General features: G+C 40.2%; 1 protein-coding gene across 1 annotated transcript in view; it reads left to right on the top strand.

Moving 5' to 3' along the window:
* Window positions 1-1,949: 1,949 nt before the first annotated feature.
* Window positions 1,950-15,387, top strand: part of XK (X-linked Kx blood group) — a 29,829-nt gene continuing 16,391 nt past the window's right edge. Inside the window, exons 1-3 of the mRNA XM_019473056.1 lie at window positions 1,950-2,067; window positions 3,184-3,381; window positions 5,378-5,585. Of these exons, the coding sequence (XP_019328601.1) occupies window positions 2,037-2,067; window positions 3,184-3,381; window positions 5,378-5,585 (437 nt within the window). The 5' untranslated portion in view covers window positions 1,950-2,036. The remainder of the gene's footprint in view (window positions 2,068-3,183; window positions 3,382-5,377; window positions 5,586-15,387) is intronic.

The raw sequence follows: 15,387 nt of genomic DNA, 5'->3' as shown, positions 1-15,387 counted from the left end.
CTGGATTTGGGTAGAAGTTTAAATCCATTTAAAATACACAATCAGCATTTTAAAATAGTCGTTAATTCAATTTAAAAATTAAATACACCGAACATGAAAATATGCTTAGCAAAACATGGTTTATATTGAAAGCCAGTTGATTTAGTAAGTAAAGGAACCATTACATACAGAAAATTAACTGATTATGATTTTTCTAATCAGCATGCCTTTGCCTTCCAGAATTACAACCAGGAGATCTTATCCTTCACATTTGTTTTTAAAGGGTTACCTTACTAATCCTTTTACAAAGTGTAGGATTTGGAGGACTACATCCCAAACTGCAAGACAGTAAAATGAGAGCTCTGGAGGGAATGCAGTGTGTCTCACCGTGCCTCTGATCTCCTTGTTTGCTTAGGATGTAAACCGTTTCTTGAAATTCAGTGAAGCTAAAACAATTCATTGAAAAATGACTGGAAATGAGTGAAGTCTGCAGATGTTAACGGCTTATTTACTTCTGCAGTAACATTAAAGAACACTAATCAAGAACAGAAGCAGGTTGTTCTCCAGGTTGTACAAATATCATAGTCATTTGGAGCAGCTGTAATAAAATGCCTTGTTGTCAGGGAGCAAGGTAAGATAGACAAACAAGGTTTTTCAGCCATTAGTTTTCAGTCAAGTTCTAAGTGACAGTAATTAGCCGTAGTATCTTTTACATGTCAAATGAGAGAATATAGTTGATAACAGACGTTGCCTCCATACTTCATGCTAACAGTATTTTTTAAACTTGAAGAAGTAATTGTAAATCCTATGATAATACAAATTATGGCAAAACCAAATGTGTTCAGATACATTGTAAAGACATTATCTTGATATTCCAGTTAGTTTTAGGATTACTATTTATCTTGTCAAGGCTATTTCTACAGGCTTTTTCTTTTTTCTGCCTCATTTTGCCTTTTTTCTTTCCCAGTTCTCTTCTCATAAGTTGAAATATTTTTTCGCGAAGTACAGCTGCCATACAGGCTTTCCCCTAAAGCCAAAACACTACTTCAGCTAAATTATTTTCATGACCTAGGTATTGGTCAGTAATGTACAGGTGTGGCTGACACAGAGGAAATTGCTGATGGTTGCAGTGAATTGTGTATCATTAGAGCTGTAGTTAAAACCTGTAAAACCGATTCCTCACAGAATGCTTTAGGTCAGTAACTTGGAAAAGTTCATGTCTGGTGAAATATATAATTTGTCAATCTTACTTTTTTTTGACACCACTAAGAGTAAGGCATTAGTTCCTTCTTAGGACTGCATTAAAGGCAGTTCATGATGATAAAGTTCCATAAACATAGCTAGTCTCTCTTCACAGAAACCTGTCTTGCACTTCATTTTCCTTAGCGTTTTCTTGAAGTAAGAAGGCCTCACTCTTATTACTAAGATGTTGCTGAACCCACATATGTAGTATTGATTTTCAGTAAAATTTAGTAACCTCTTCCTTGCTTCCTCTTTTTTATATTGTCTGAGAAAAATCTGTCTAGCTCAGTATGTCCCAATAAAGCCTGTAACATTTACTTCTATAGGTCTGTTTTCCTTTGTCTTCTCCTAATGTCTTTTCCTCCAGTCTGGAGGCTGTTGTTCTGCAGCTTGCCTGCTGCTTGTTGTCAGCTTGCATCAGACTGATGGATCTCTGGGAAGGAAAGGCAGGAGCTCTTAGTGAGCCTCTCTTCACCTCATCTGTGCAGCTAAAGATTTGACAATCACTTCCCTGAGATGGGATGAAACCGTATTTTTGAGAAACATGTAAATTTACTGTTTTATGTACGGAACTCTTGATAAGGATGTACATTACAGCATGCTCGTAAGATTAAAGGCAGTACTTTGTCTTGTGCACAAGCAAAAAAGCAGAGTCCTGAAAAACGTCTGAAGAAGAAAATTATTATAATAGGCTTGATGTTTGTTTTGATGTTTCTGTTTAGGTGCTGACCCCAGCACAAATAAAATCAATTTGCCTGGCCATACTAGAATCAGGAAAGCAGTACGCAGTGAAGAAGAGGAAACCATTCCCACTCATGTATTCCTACTATGGAACGGAGTATCTTGGTGAGTAAAACACACCAACTATTTTGAAAGTGATGCTGTGTGTGGATGCTGAGCCAGTACATGCTTCAGAAATAAAATATATAAAACCTACAGTGTGGGATTTCTCCTGACTGAGTTGGGACCATCCAACCTCCTAAAACTGCTAAGTGGGACTGAAGAGCTGGAGGGAAGGACTGATGCTGCCTAGTGCTGGGGAACGCAAGAGGTGCCTCTGCTGCACCAGGGGAGCAGCAGGCAGCAGCTTCATTCCCTCTTCTCCTTTCTGCCCTGGTAAATCTGCCCTTGCCAGATGGAGGCAGCGAGAGGTGTGGTGCCCGTGCCTATGTGGAGAAGATTACCGGAGAGAGCTGTCAGGGGATGTTATTTTTTAGCTGTTGTTGCCATGCAGGGACTTGCAGAGCGTTTTTTGGCCGTAGCAGTGCAACTCAAGCATATGGTCAGCTCCTGCCCATCGCAAGCAGCTTAGCTGGAGCTCATCTGAAGCAGTGGTGAAAGGTCATTGAGCAGGTCCCTCAAGGGGACAATGTGTCCTCAAGGCACAATGTCACACTGCAGAAAGCGTGAGAGAGATTGGTTTGCAGATGTTAGTGAGTTCTCTGGCAGGGGAGCAGAGGGAGAAGTCACTGAGTGGTGCTGCTCCACAGACCCTGGCAGGTACAGACAATTCTTGCGCCGAAAGTCAGGTTTTAGCTGACTGACACTGTCAATCAGTAACTGGGAATACCATTTATGGTCCAGTTTCAATTTTGGTTCAACAAAGACTTCAGAACAATTGTCCAGATTCAGTAGTGTGTCAAGAAGAATAACATCTTGAAACAGTATTCAGTTTAGGTTCAGTTTAACTTCATGCACTGAGTTTCAGTCATATCGAAAGTGAGAGCAGAAAAAATTCATATGTATTTTTGCATAGCTAAGGGAACTGGAAATGACAGAAGTAGTAACAAATCATAGTGTCATGCACCTAGAAAGCTTTTATTCCAAGCACTTTTGTAATATGCGTAAAGAAGATGAAAAAGCCATGCGCTTGAGAAGGAAATCAGTCCCAAGGGAAGTTGCTGTGAGATGGAGGTAGGACCTAAACCTACCCTCTAATTTGACCGTTTCTGTTCTTTACAGGTGCAGCACATGGGCTTTCATCAATCCTTCAGATGTTGCTTTCCTATTATGAGTACCTGCAGCCAGCAGATCAGGAGCTTGTGTGGCAGAGCGTTGATTTTCTTATGGACCAAGAACAGAACAGCAACTGGCCTCCTGAGCTGGGAGAGACAATTGAGCGGGAGAATGAGCTTGTACACTGGTGTCATGGAGCTCCAGGTTCTTTTCCCATTGATGCTATCAATAGCCAGATGCTGATCACACTGTTTTTCCACGTTAGGTGATTCCATGTAGAAGATAATCTCAGGTTAAATTTGACCAATTTTGACATTTTATGAGATGGAGGCAAACTATTTAGCTTTTTCTTCCCGTTACGAGTGTTTTATTTATCGCTGAAGCAGCTGGAAGGATAGGTGTATTTTCTACCTTAAAAGCATAGGTGATCACAGCTGAAAGAATTCTGGTGATCCTGGGCTGTATGTTTTCCACTCTTGCTCCCTTTCGTGACAAGACCTCAAAGAATGGTACAGCTGTGTCAAAAGACAGCATAAGGGTGGACAGAGAAGTAGTACGCAAAAGAACACAGATACAGAGACATCTCTGAGTTTTGGGGAGGCCTTCAGAATAGCTTTTTTCCCCCCTCATCAGAATCAAAGTTTAAGCTGCACTTGTTTCATGGATAATGCATAAATTTGACCAAAGTATTTTCATGTGAAGGGGAGTTTGTACTAGCAAGGGGCATTTTTTCTGAAAGTCACCCGTATAAAACTGCTTTTCAGAGAGGAAGAGAATCAATCCTTAGTTTGGGTTCATGAGGTAACGCTGATGTCTGTCAGTTCAGAATCTAATCCTATACATCAGCAATTTTGGCAAGCAAACCTGTATATTGAAATTGCTTTTTTACCCCCAAGCAGAATTTTATTGCTAACTAGTCATATTGGCTTGGTAGCATGAACCTAGAAGGCTACGGAAAAACTTACTTTTATTAACGAATGTCCATGAGCATTGATGCATTGCTTTTAAAGGTGTTCTATTTAAATTACAAAGAGTACATTATAATTAACATCCCTTAAATGTGCTTTCTGCTGATGCATTATCTTTTTGTTGGTATGATTAAGGAACAAGCTTCTTGCTCTCGCACTGTAATGAAGTGAAGTGAAAACAGCTTTTGCTTACCAACCTTTTTTATTTTTAAGAGGAAAAAGTTACTTCTACAGCATGGCTGGCCTAGTGATGAAACCTGCAGGGAAGATGCCCTCTTTGTTTCAGTATCTTGAGAGTGGCGTTTGACTTGGTTTTAACTGTTAGTGGAGACATATGCAGTGAGACTCAACCAAAGTGACAAAATCCCAAAGGGCATAAAGAAGTTACTTTAGGAGACATTTAGAGACATGTAAATTCATTAATTGCTATTGCTCTTCCCCAGAAAATCCTGTATCCCATCACTGTTCTTGGGTAATAACGCACATGTAGTTTACAAGAACACTTTTCAGCTACTTCAGTGTATATTATATTCAGACCACAAGTGAGCTATTCTAAACATTTCCTTAGGTGCTTGATTTGGTTATGTGTTATATGCATTCTTTTAAGGTTACCGTGAACTGAGCTGTGCAGTGCTCTGTTGAAGATTATGATTAATTTATTTGAATCCCCTCTAAAAATAAGCCAAAGAGCTGCTCCTTTTTTTTTAACAGAAGTTAGTATGCATAACTGTTTATAACTAGAATAAAGCAGCATGGGCCCCACTGAAAAAAAAGTTTCTTTTTCTCGTTCAGTAAAAAAATGTATCTGTTGCCAATGTAAGAAATTATCTTGCTCATCCTTGTGCTTCTGTCGGTGTAAATAGGTGAGGTGAATGGGGATTTGAAACCAATAGAAGGCAGTACTAAGAGTTCACTGTTTTAAAGGCAAAAATGTGACTACTGTTTTAAATTGATGAAAGACTGGGAATGTTAGAGTAAACCCTGAAATTCAGTAATGCATTGAAGAGATTGAAAGTGGTGTTGTCACAGGGGGTGGATAAGTACATCTTACCGTATGCTTTTTAGCATACCAGATACTCTCCCCTCCATATGTAGCATGTAGATATGTTACGTTGACATGTGTAGAGCTTGAGACTGCAGTCTTTTAGTGTATTAATCTTTGTTTTCTTCTGTGTTCTGTGAAACCCTTGGCCTACTTATTACAAAAGACAATCTCACTGCTGTTTTCCTAGGCATTGCATATCTGTTTGCCAAAGCTTACCTGGTTTCCAAGAAGCCTCAGTATCTGGACACTTGCATCCGCTGTGGAGAGCTAACTTGGCAGAAAGGCCTGTTGAAGAAGGGACCTGGAATATGCCATGGAGTGGCTGGTAGTGCTTATGTGTTCCTGCTGCTGTATAGGCTCACTGGAAACTCAAAATACATTTACAGGGCACAAAGGTTAGCATTCCTACCTTTCTGGATTCAGAGTAATACCGGAAAGTTTCAAGAACATTTATAAAGCTGCTCAGAGTCTGTGATCACCACCCTCTCATGTAACCTGAGTGTTTAAGCCTCAGGTGCAATTCTACCTGGGAGTTGTGGGGCAGGCGCACTCTGCGGGGAGCCCTGCAGTCCTGCTTCCAGGCTGCCTGTGGTGGGAGAACCATCGGTTTCTCCTGGGCTCCCTCCCTCCCTGCCCATGAGCCTGCGCTCCTTCGGAGGGAACCGAGGTGGATGGGGAGGAGCGGCGCACACCCGGGTCTCGTCCTGACATGAGTTCAGAACAGCCAAGTTGCGTACCCAAGTCCAGGAGCAGAGTAAAATGTGCTGCTGTTCGTTACATTGATTTGTTCTGATTTTCAGAGCATTTAACACTATCCCTTGCTACTGAACATGGAAAATAAGTATAGGACCTGCTTTGCTGTTATTTTACTGGTTTTTTTAATTTATCATTCCCAGCTTTAGCCAGTTTGACATTGTGCTATTTGGCTTAGCTAGTGGGGTTAATTCCATTTTGTCCTGATGCAAGCAAGTATATCCCACTGAAAATTCTGTCACAGTGCTGCAATTATCTTCAATTTTATTTCTGTAATTTACTATACATGTTTAAAAAGATAGTACTCAATGTCTGTTACTGTTTTCCTTACAGCATAGCTTAATGAGGGGAAGTGGTATAGAAATTAGGGTGACTTATTTTCAGCCATTTGCTTTGAAGCGAGAACATTTTATTTGTGTAGTTATTTCAGCATTACAGAACTTGTTGCATCGATGTGAAATGTGGCTTGCATCCTGCTGAAATAACAACCAAGATAAAAGTTATTAAAAAGTATTTGTTTAATAATATGTCTCATAGACATCAGAAAAAGTTTATAGCTCTCAAAGAAGCATAACACATGTACAGATCGCAAAGGTTTGGCTTTTCTAGATCTCATGGACCTCAGTTTATTGTGGAAATCAGAGAATTAAATTTCCACATAAGGTAAAATAATGAACATTCTACTTTTTTTTAATCATTGAATGTTATTAAAACGATGCTTTCAAACAACAAGTAAGTAGACATACAAGGACACCAAACAATAACAAACTCTCTTTTTTTTTTTCCCCTGTTTCTTAGGTTTGCAGAGTTCTTATTTACAGAAGAATTTAAGGCTGGTTCCCGAGCATTAGAAAGTGTATATAGTCTGTATGAAGGCTTCTCGGGAACTGTGTGTTTCCTGACTGACTTGCTGCAACCCAACCAAGCCGAGTTTCCTCTCTTCAGTGTCTTTGTCTAGAGAGTAACGTTCTCCGGGGCTGCATCCTGGTGGCGATGGGAGAGGGCACCTGCGGTTTCACTTATTTGTCAAGAAGAGGCTATTTACAAAACAAGCCAGTGGTACCACTAATGCTAGCCTTAACGTAGCTGGGAGTCAGGTGAAAAAGAAAATACCCTGGGGCTTTGGGAGGGACGTGTGTGGTCAAAAAAAATGGGTCAGTGAAAAAAATAATGGGGGAAGTGATTGAATCTGATGTGGTAGATATTTAGCTGTAATAAGAAGCAAAATCTAATTATTCAAGTGAGAGAGAAAGGGGCATTATCAAACTTTTAATTTGGTGGTTACACAGAAGAAAAAAAAGGCAAACTAGAATTACAGGGACACGCAAAGAAGAAACAGTGGTGCATCCAGTAGGTTTTAAAAAGACACCTGCAAAGACAAGTCTTCATGCAGTGATGCACTTATCGGGGAGGGTGTCGTAGACATGTCACTACACTGCACAAAGGCAAAATCTGGGATTTTTTACCTAAACCACATCTACTAGTTCTAGTAACATGTATTAGAAATACCTGTATCTTGGAGCTCTTTCATCTTCATATGCATATAATGATAGTTGTCGATAGCTATATATTCAGCCTGCAGTTTCGCTGGTTCCTTTCAGCTAGTGGGGTTTCATGTGTGTGAATGAGAACTGAATTTGACCCTTCCTTTCAGAGCTCAGTCTGTGGCGAGGAGCTGGTCTCCTTACTGATTTACTGTTACCGTGCCACTTCTTGTCAATACTGTCCCTGTCACAGGGAAGATGAGTGGAGCCATGGAGACGACTTGGATTGAAAAGTTCTATAGCAAAGATACAGCAGGCAGATGCTTTCTTCACGGTACAGCATTGCTAGATAAGTATTGTTCAGTGACACAAAAGCTTCCTTTAAAACTTAATTACTTATAGCAGCATTTCTGAACAATAACATACATATTTCAGAGAATAGAAAATCTGTTTTCCTTGATGAATTGTTCACTGCAAACCCTGCAATCTGAATGCAAACCTTGGATGGCATACTGATCTTAAGAAAAACCTGATAACAAAACTCAAAATTGCTTCTCTTCCCAGTTAACAAAATAGTGCATATGCCCAAATGATTTGTAGCTATAGAAATAAATGGGTTACTCAACACTAGTTGCACTAGCACTTAAGGTTGCAATTATATGCTGGTTTATATGTTTTATATATATGACATGGTACTTGAAAGCTAAAGAAAATGCTAACGTAGATTTGTACTAAAAAAACTATAAAATCAATATCTGTATTTAAAAATATATTTACTATTTATTTATTTTTATTTATATGGGAATAATGTAATGCAATTACCTTTAAAGACAGATTGGGAAGACCAGTATGTCAAAAATTGCAGTTAGGGTGAAAAAGCTGACCTACATGCACTTCCAAACAATGCAGTCTGTCTTCCTGTCTTCCCAGCTGGAGGAGATTACAGTTTCTTTATTTTTAATGCCTAATGGATGAAAGTTCCCATTTAATTTCAGTGGGTCTTGATCAGGCTATAAGTTGGAGCCAGGTCTTGCAATCCTTCCGCATTTTAATACAGTAATCCCATTCCTACTCTCGCCACTTATTTTAATGAGATGGCTTGCATTATTATGAGCTGCAGATTAGGATTTCTGCTATTTTGTCTTGCACTGTGCAGCTCTAATTACTTAATCATAGAAGTAACCATATTTAATTGGTCAATAAAGCAATGCAGTTCTGTATCAGTTTGTCAAGAGCTTAGGGATTTTTTGGTGAATGGAAATGTTAAAATTCAATACACAGTTATTATGTGTTTATTATTTGTGGGATAAAACGTCTTTTAAGAAAGCCATTAATGTTACTTTGTTATGCTGAGCAGTGAGATGCATACACATAGGAGGATGTTTCACAGGGAGGTACACATGTGAGGCTAAATTAAAAAGTCAATGGAGATGTGTGCGTGCTCTGCCCAGCCATGTTTAAATGCTCCTGTTAGATCAGAGCAAAGTCAATTGTCAGTAGTGAAGATCCCAAGTCCATTAGGATTCTTCTCTAGTTGTTTCGTGTAATGCGGGTGTCTAATATATATATCATAACTGGAACTTTTTAGACAGATGTTTAAGGAAGGTAAAACTTGGTGTATCCACTTTTTCCCTGTGGTCAATAGCTTTTCAGTCCAAATTTTTATTGTAGGGTAATGTCACTCAGCTAAAACATGTAAGTAACAACATTTTTGCCATAGCATTTAGATAGCTACTGTAACTGTGTTCTATCTTACTGTAAGACAGAGAAATAGGTTTTGCTATGATCTGGACTCAAGCTGTTGCAATCCTGCATTTATTGTCAATCATTTTTTTCAGAGATGCAAACATAAAACAAAAAGGCTTAGTGTTTTGATAACTACACAGTCAAAAAACCCCAAACAACTCCAAACTTAAGCCTTAACAGAATCTACGCATATCAGCATAGTAATCACAACCTCTAGATTTTGTCCCCAGTGCTTACTTTCTAATTATCACTGGGCCACAATATTTAATTGTTTCCAGTTAGTTATTTCTCAGGAGATGCTTGAAGAAGAAAATCTTTGCCAAAACCTTAATAAATCTAGAGCACAAAAACTCAGTACAGTAACTTAGATCCTAAGTAAGTCGTGAATGCTGATATTGTAACATATACCACATATATGTTAAAATTTACCATAATAGGTATAAATAAAATCACTCCATTTTATTATGCTTAACTTCTAACAATCGTGTTTGCATTGATCTTTTAATACAATTCTTCATAAATGGCAGGAAATATACGTTAAGAATTCAGTGTCAGTTTTCTGGTGGCTTTCCCTCAGTGTCTCTTTGTAGAATTAATTCCTTCTGATTTACATTCAGAGGAGACTCCGCTCCGCTCTGCGTTGTGTTCAACAGCACCCACAAAACAATCTTCTGTCTCTGCAGCCCTTCTCCATACATGAAGCCATGTGTTTGGCTTCATTTGATACTAATCCTGTGAGAAAGGAAATAGTTATGTGAGTAAGAGTTAGTCCATTCAACAATGAGAAAACCCATGCAACCACCCAGTTTTCAAAATCTAGGTCCCAAACATCTCTCTGCAAGTTACGGGAGTTCGGCGCTGACTTCAGCAAGGGCAGCATGCAAACTTCGTTTACTGACCCTTAAGATCAGTAACAGTAACGTGAACATTCAGTCTCATGGGATACATCTTGTACAGTCTTGGAACATAATTATTCATCTGTTTCATCAGTCATGGCACTTTGAGCTCATTCTTAGAGCTTCGTGGCTTTTCTTACCTGACCTAGCTGGGTTAAGGTGGCTACTAGACATGCCGTAGTCACAGCTTCTGAACACAGTGTAAATACACCCCAGGGCTCTTCCGAAAAAGCCAATCATTAAATGAGCAGGGTTTTTTCATCTTTTCCCTCCTCTTAATTGTCTATCTGCTTTTTTTGCTTTGTACTATATATGCTGTTACATACATGCTGTTGCAGCCTTTATTTGTTGCTTTTAAGACATGGGCAGGAAAGCAACCTGAGCAGAGCCATCAGCACTTTTCAATGTAATAAAAAAATAAGGTCCTTTGTGTTCCCTCCTTACTGCTTCAAGAAATCGATCGTGCAACCTTTGCTAGACGTTCTCAGCTGGACGCTGTCTCCTCCTGCTCCCACATCAGGCCCTAACAGACTGAAAAAGTGTATTCCTGAACAGATTCTGCCATGGTGCTGTGACAAAAGACTGTGTTACCAGAAACTTGAGAAGCCTCTTTCAAAGTGTAAAACACAAGTTACTACGTCACGTTTGCACATTAGTTTCTTGACTGTGTTTAGTTTCTAAAGTGTAGGCAATTTAAGTGATACAATAGTATTTCTGATTATGCTGTTAAAGCAAAGAGGATGCATTGTGTGGGTATCGGTGCTTATTTGTGATGTACCTGTGTTTGTGTGGTGCTGTTTGTGAGTAAAGCTGTAGACTACAAATCAGTTCAAGGAGCTATATACTATTCGTGACTTTTGGTAGGTCATCCGTAGATTACTGTCATGGAATAATTTTGAGGGAAACTAGATCTGTAATGTCCAGATTTAGTGATCTCAGGATTCATACAGCCAGATGCAATAAGTTTCATCAACAGTACAGTTCTAACAAATACACCTTAATTTTTTCCTGCTACTCACAACTTCTCAGCATGATAACGTATTCGTTTTGTGCCACTGCTTTCAATATCTGCTTTGTTTGCATCCTTGTTTCCTTCAGTTTCCCCGACCTACGAATAACTTCAGAAGACTGAAGCAGCAGCTCAGGTCTTTTGTTCTTGAAAATAAGATTGATTAATTTTGCTTAAGAGGGGTGTTCCACTTACTTGCATTACATTATTTTGCACTCCCAGGTGGTCTCTTCTCACTGGCTCTGCCATTTCCCACCTGCTAAGGAAAAATCATTATACAGTACAACAAACTATCACTGATGTTTACATCATTAAATAAAACAGAGAGGCTTTCTAGGGAGCATGTTCCCTTCTCTAGTATCTCAATTCTATTAAGACAATCAAAAACAAGTGAAATGGCTAAACATCCCAAAATACACATTGAAATAGTCCTGGGAAATACGCACAAACGAATGCAGGTAAAGTGGTCACCCTTTTCACTACTCTGTGAAATTAAGTAATGCCACTTCGATGTTCTAATAATAATTATATGGACATGTAGAGAATATGATAAGAATACTGATTAGTTTTTAAAATACTGTGGAAAAAACGAAATGTAAGTATCTGATGTATTCAGAAACATACAGGTGCAATATGTGCAAACGGAAACTTTCATAAGCAAATCTTCGTACTTAAATCGTTATCTGCATATACAGTTACAGCATCTGCCAACATATTGCATGTTTTATGCAAACAGTGACCTATTTTAGCATATGCATGTATTTTGAGAATATATCCTTGTTACTTGGACCTATAAGATCCATGGACAGTGTATCTCTGAGGTCTGCCAGGTAAATCTCAGGTGCGGTAATCTTCTACATACCTTGAATATTCACTGGCATGAGTGCATATTCTAATCTGTAGGAAGATCAGTGTATCAGGAATAAGAATTACTGTGTAGATTTTAAAGAGTAATCTTCCTGTGAAGAACTACACCGATGAGCAATTGCTGGCTAACAGCACAGTCTAGATTGCTCTGAGAAGACATTTCAGTTTATGTAAGTATGTCCTGGACTACGTAGTAAGCAGCAGAAAGCTAAATTGAAAAGAAATAAGAAAATGACCAAAAATCACATTACTGAGGGAACAACATACTTCAAAGCCATAAGCCAAAAATGCTCAGGGCCCACAAAACAATACTGCAGTTTAGGGATGTGTATAGGCATTTTCCAAGAGAATAGCACAGTTTGCTTCATTGCACCGATAGCGGTACAGTGTGCACTGTACAGGTTTTAGCTGCCTTGAACAGTGCTTCATTGCCATGATAGCAAAGTCATCATATGCTGAAAAAAGGCTGCCTGTGAAGGAGTTGCCTGTAGCTGAACCTACTGCCTACTCCTATCATTTAATGGAAGAAAAGTGATGTACACTATCGATGTTTAGGCAGTTCAAAAAAATAGATCCAAAAAGCCAACATACACCAATTTTTTGACCTGCCTTTGAGCTATTAAACCTCCTGACTAATTTGTACCATCACAGATGTCACTGTTGGTCCTGTACTGTGTGTATTTAAAATTTTACATCATGCTCTGAAAAAAGTCAATTTATAAATAGCAATCTGCTTGAAAATACCTAAGGCCGTTATTTATTTTTAATACTTACAAGGGAGTCCCTTGACTTTGTTCATTGCGTGACTCAAAGAGAAGGTGGAGGCATTTAGGTCAAGTACAGCAATACCAACTAGAATGGCAGAAAATTAATTAAAAACTCATTTTGCCTAGTGGTATAATGATATTTGAATAAAAGATACTTTATAATGCAGTGATACTCAGCAACAGCACTGCGTGACTATACATGCGTACTCGCCAGAAAATTTTATGTAGAAGTCCTGATATCAGTTATATCCCATAGTGAATAGAAAACAAATCCTATTCAAACATTTATTTCTACTTCATATAGAAGAGAAAGGCTGTCTGACCAGAAATTGAACTCTGCTTCTGTCTTCATTACCATGACCACACATGAGAGAAGAAAGATTTCCTCTAACGATGATCTGATTTTGCCTCCTGTGCTCATTTTAAGGGCCTGATATGCCACCTGCTGATGTCAGTGGTGAATCTCCACTTGATTTCAGGCATGCAAGGTTAGGTCCTTCCACAGGTGTGAAATAGGGGCAAAACTGCATCATTCTGGGCCCCAAGCCTGCGAACTTTCCTCTACGCAGGAGTCCCATGGAATTAGTACTGCTTGTTCATGTAGTGAGAGGAAAACATGGGTGTTTGCATATGCAGGGCCCTATTTGATAGCAGTTTTATTCCCATTTTTTCCCTCCATATGTCTGCAATATACATGAATGCCAATACTAATAAAAAGTACAGGGAACTTAAATGGCATTACTAACAAAGGGTGTTATTTCATGTCTAGTTTGTGTTGGTGACACTTGAGTATCCAATATATTCCAACATACAGTCTCGTTTCTTGATTACCTGCCGCACCCTAGATTGGTTTCTCAGTATAATAGCCATTCGCAGCCATAATATGGTACAGGCCCTACAGAATCAAGATTGATTTGATTCTTTAGAAATGCACCTTATCGTTTAAAAGCAGGACCCCTGCTCTGCTGATGTTTTAAACACTGTGATCTTTCAGAATGTGTTTATTGTATTAGTTTTGTATTGTAGATTATGATAGAAACTAGATTTTATAGCTTTTTAAAAGCAGCGATAATACTAAGCTTCATAGTGGCAGAACAAACTCTGTGTATATCCATATTATGAATATTAAAGCTGTGATTATATTTTGCCTTAAGTAAAAGCCCAACCTTGAACAGTGTGATTTTGCATTGGATTGCTTATTTCCATACTTATCTTTCATAGCGGTGGCAACTTTTCCTTCTGGAGCAGTCATGACTCAGGGCTCCAAAAGCTTTTTCAGTGGTACCGTGTTATCAAAGGTAAAACCATTCATCTGAGAATTAGATAAAACATGCAGGCTGCACATAGCGATCAGGTCAAACTACCTCATGGTAGTTTCCCACGAGATAACAGAAGACAGGTTGCTTTTGGCCTGCAGGTTAAAGTTACCCACTTAGGTGTTTATTTTCAGCCTGCTTCAATCCCTGTACACGTGGCCTCTTCTCTGTCCAGAAAGACCCCTCCATTCCCAGTGAAGGGCATTAAATTCACCCAGGGCTGCCCGTAACGAGGTTTCCACCTTTGCCACCATCAGCTGAGCTCAGTTAGGCGAGCGATGGGACTCCAGATTTGCCAGTGCAGCAGTTCAAGAAACGGCCCAAACAAAATGTTACTGGCATTTTTTCTGTAAATCTGGTGACAGCCTAGTTGCATTAAAGAACAGTGGCAGACATGCAGAAGTAGCCATTAGTGTTATCCCATTCATAGGCTAATAGCATCTCAGACTCCGTATCTGTCCTTCCTGTTGGGCTCCCGGTAGGTCTCAGGTCTGTACCTAATCTCCGCGTGCAGATCTGCAACCGCCTGGGAACAGGCAAGGGGAAGCGAGATCTGTCGGGGGAGGCATCGGAGCCAGCCGAGCATGAACCAAGTACCTGCACCAAAAGGAGGAGGGAAGTGGCGGGGACTGGAGACTCCCCCCGTGCAGGACGCAGGCGCCATCTGCCTGCCTGCCTCGGTACCTCAGGAGCTTTGTTTCTTGCCAGGTGATCAGATTCAGGATGTTGTGGAGAGACTGCAAAGGCTTGTCTTGCCCTCGGGCTATCACCTTTTGCTGCTCGTCCATGCGGGCAGCAGAGATACTGCCAGGGTGACCTTACGCATGTCCAGAATGACTCCAGAGCTCTGGTGGCGAGGGAGAAAGGCGTGGGGTGGTCTCCTGGCTCCTTCTGGTGAAGGGCAAAGGCTCAGGGATGGTAGACAAATGCTGCTGGCCAACAGCTGGTGTCACAGCGGGGCTTTGGGTTTTGTGATGCCAGGAACCTTTGAGGGAAAAGGCCTGACAGGCTAGGGTAAGATCCACCTGACAAAGTGGTAAAAGATCGTCTCTACCAGCAGGTTCATTAATCTGGTGAGGAGGTCTTTGAAGCAGGTGCATCAGGGGAGGGTTACCGGGGCTTACAGCTCCTTTTCTGCATTGTTTTTAACCAGCTGTCCCTCAGCCTTTATTGTCGCGTGTGGTTATTTTCTCCCAGGTGCAGGACTTTGCCCTTGCCTGCTTCTTTCAGGCTATTTCTCCAGCCTGCCGAGGTCCCCCCCCCCTTTCCGCCGACCAATCCCCCCCTTGGTTCAACACGTCTCTTACGGCCAAAGGAGACGTGACGAGGAGCGCCCCTCCACGTGCGCCCCAGCCCCGC

Source organism: Aptenodytes forsteri, unplaced genomic scaffold, assembly GCF_000699145.1.
Source record: "Aptenodytes forsteri isolate BGI_AS27 unplaced genomic scaffold, ASM69914v1 Scaffold2, whole genome shotgun sequence".
Classification (NCBI taxonomy): domain Eukaryota; kingdom Metazoa; phylum Chordata; class Aves; order Sphenisciformes; family Spheniscidae; genus Aptenodytes; species Aptenodytes forsteri.
Note: the sequence above shows the minus strand (reverse complement) of the source record. Positions and strands in the feature narration are given on the sequence as shown.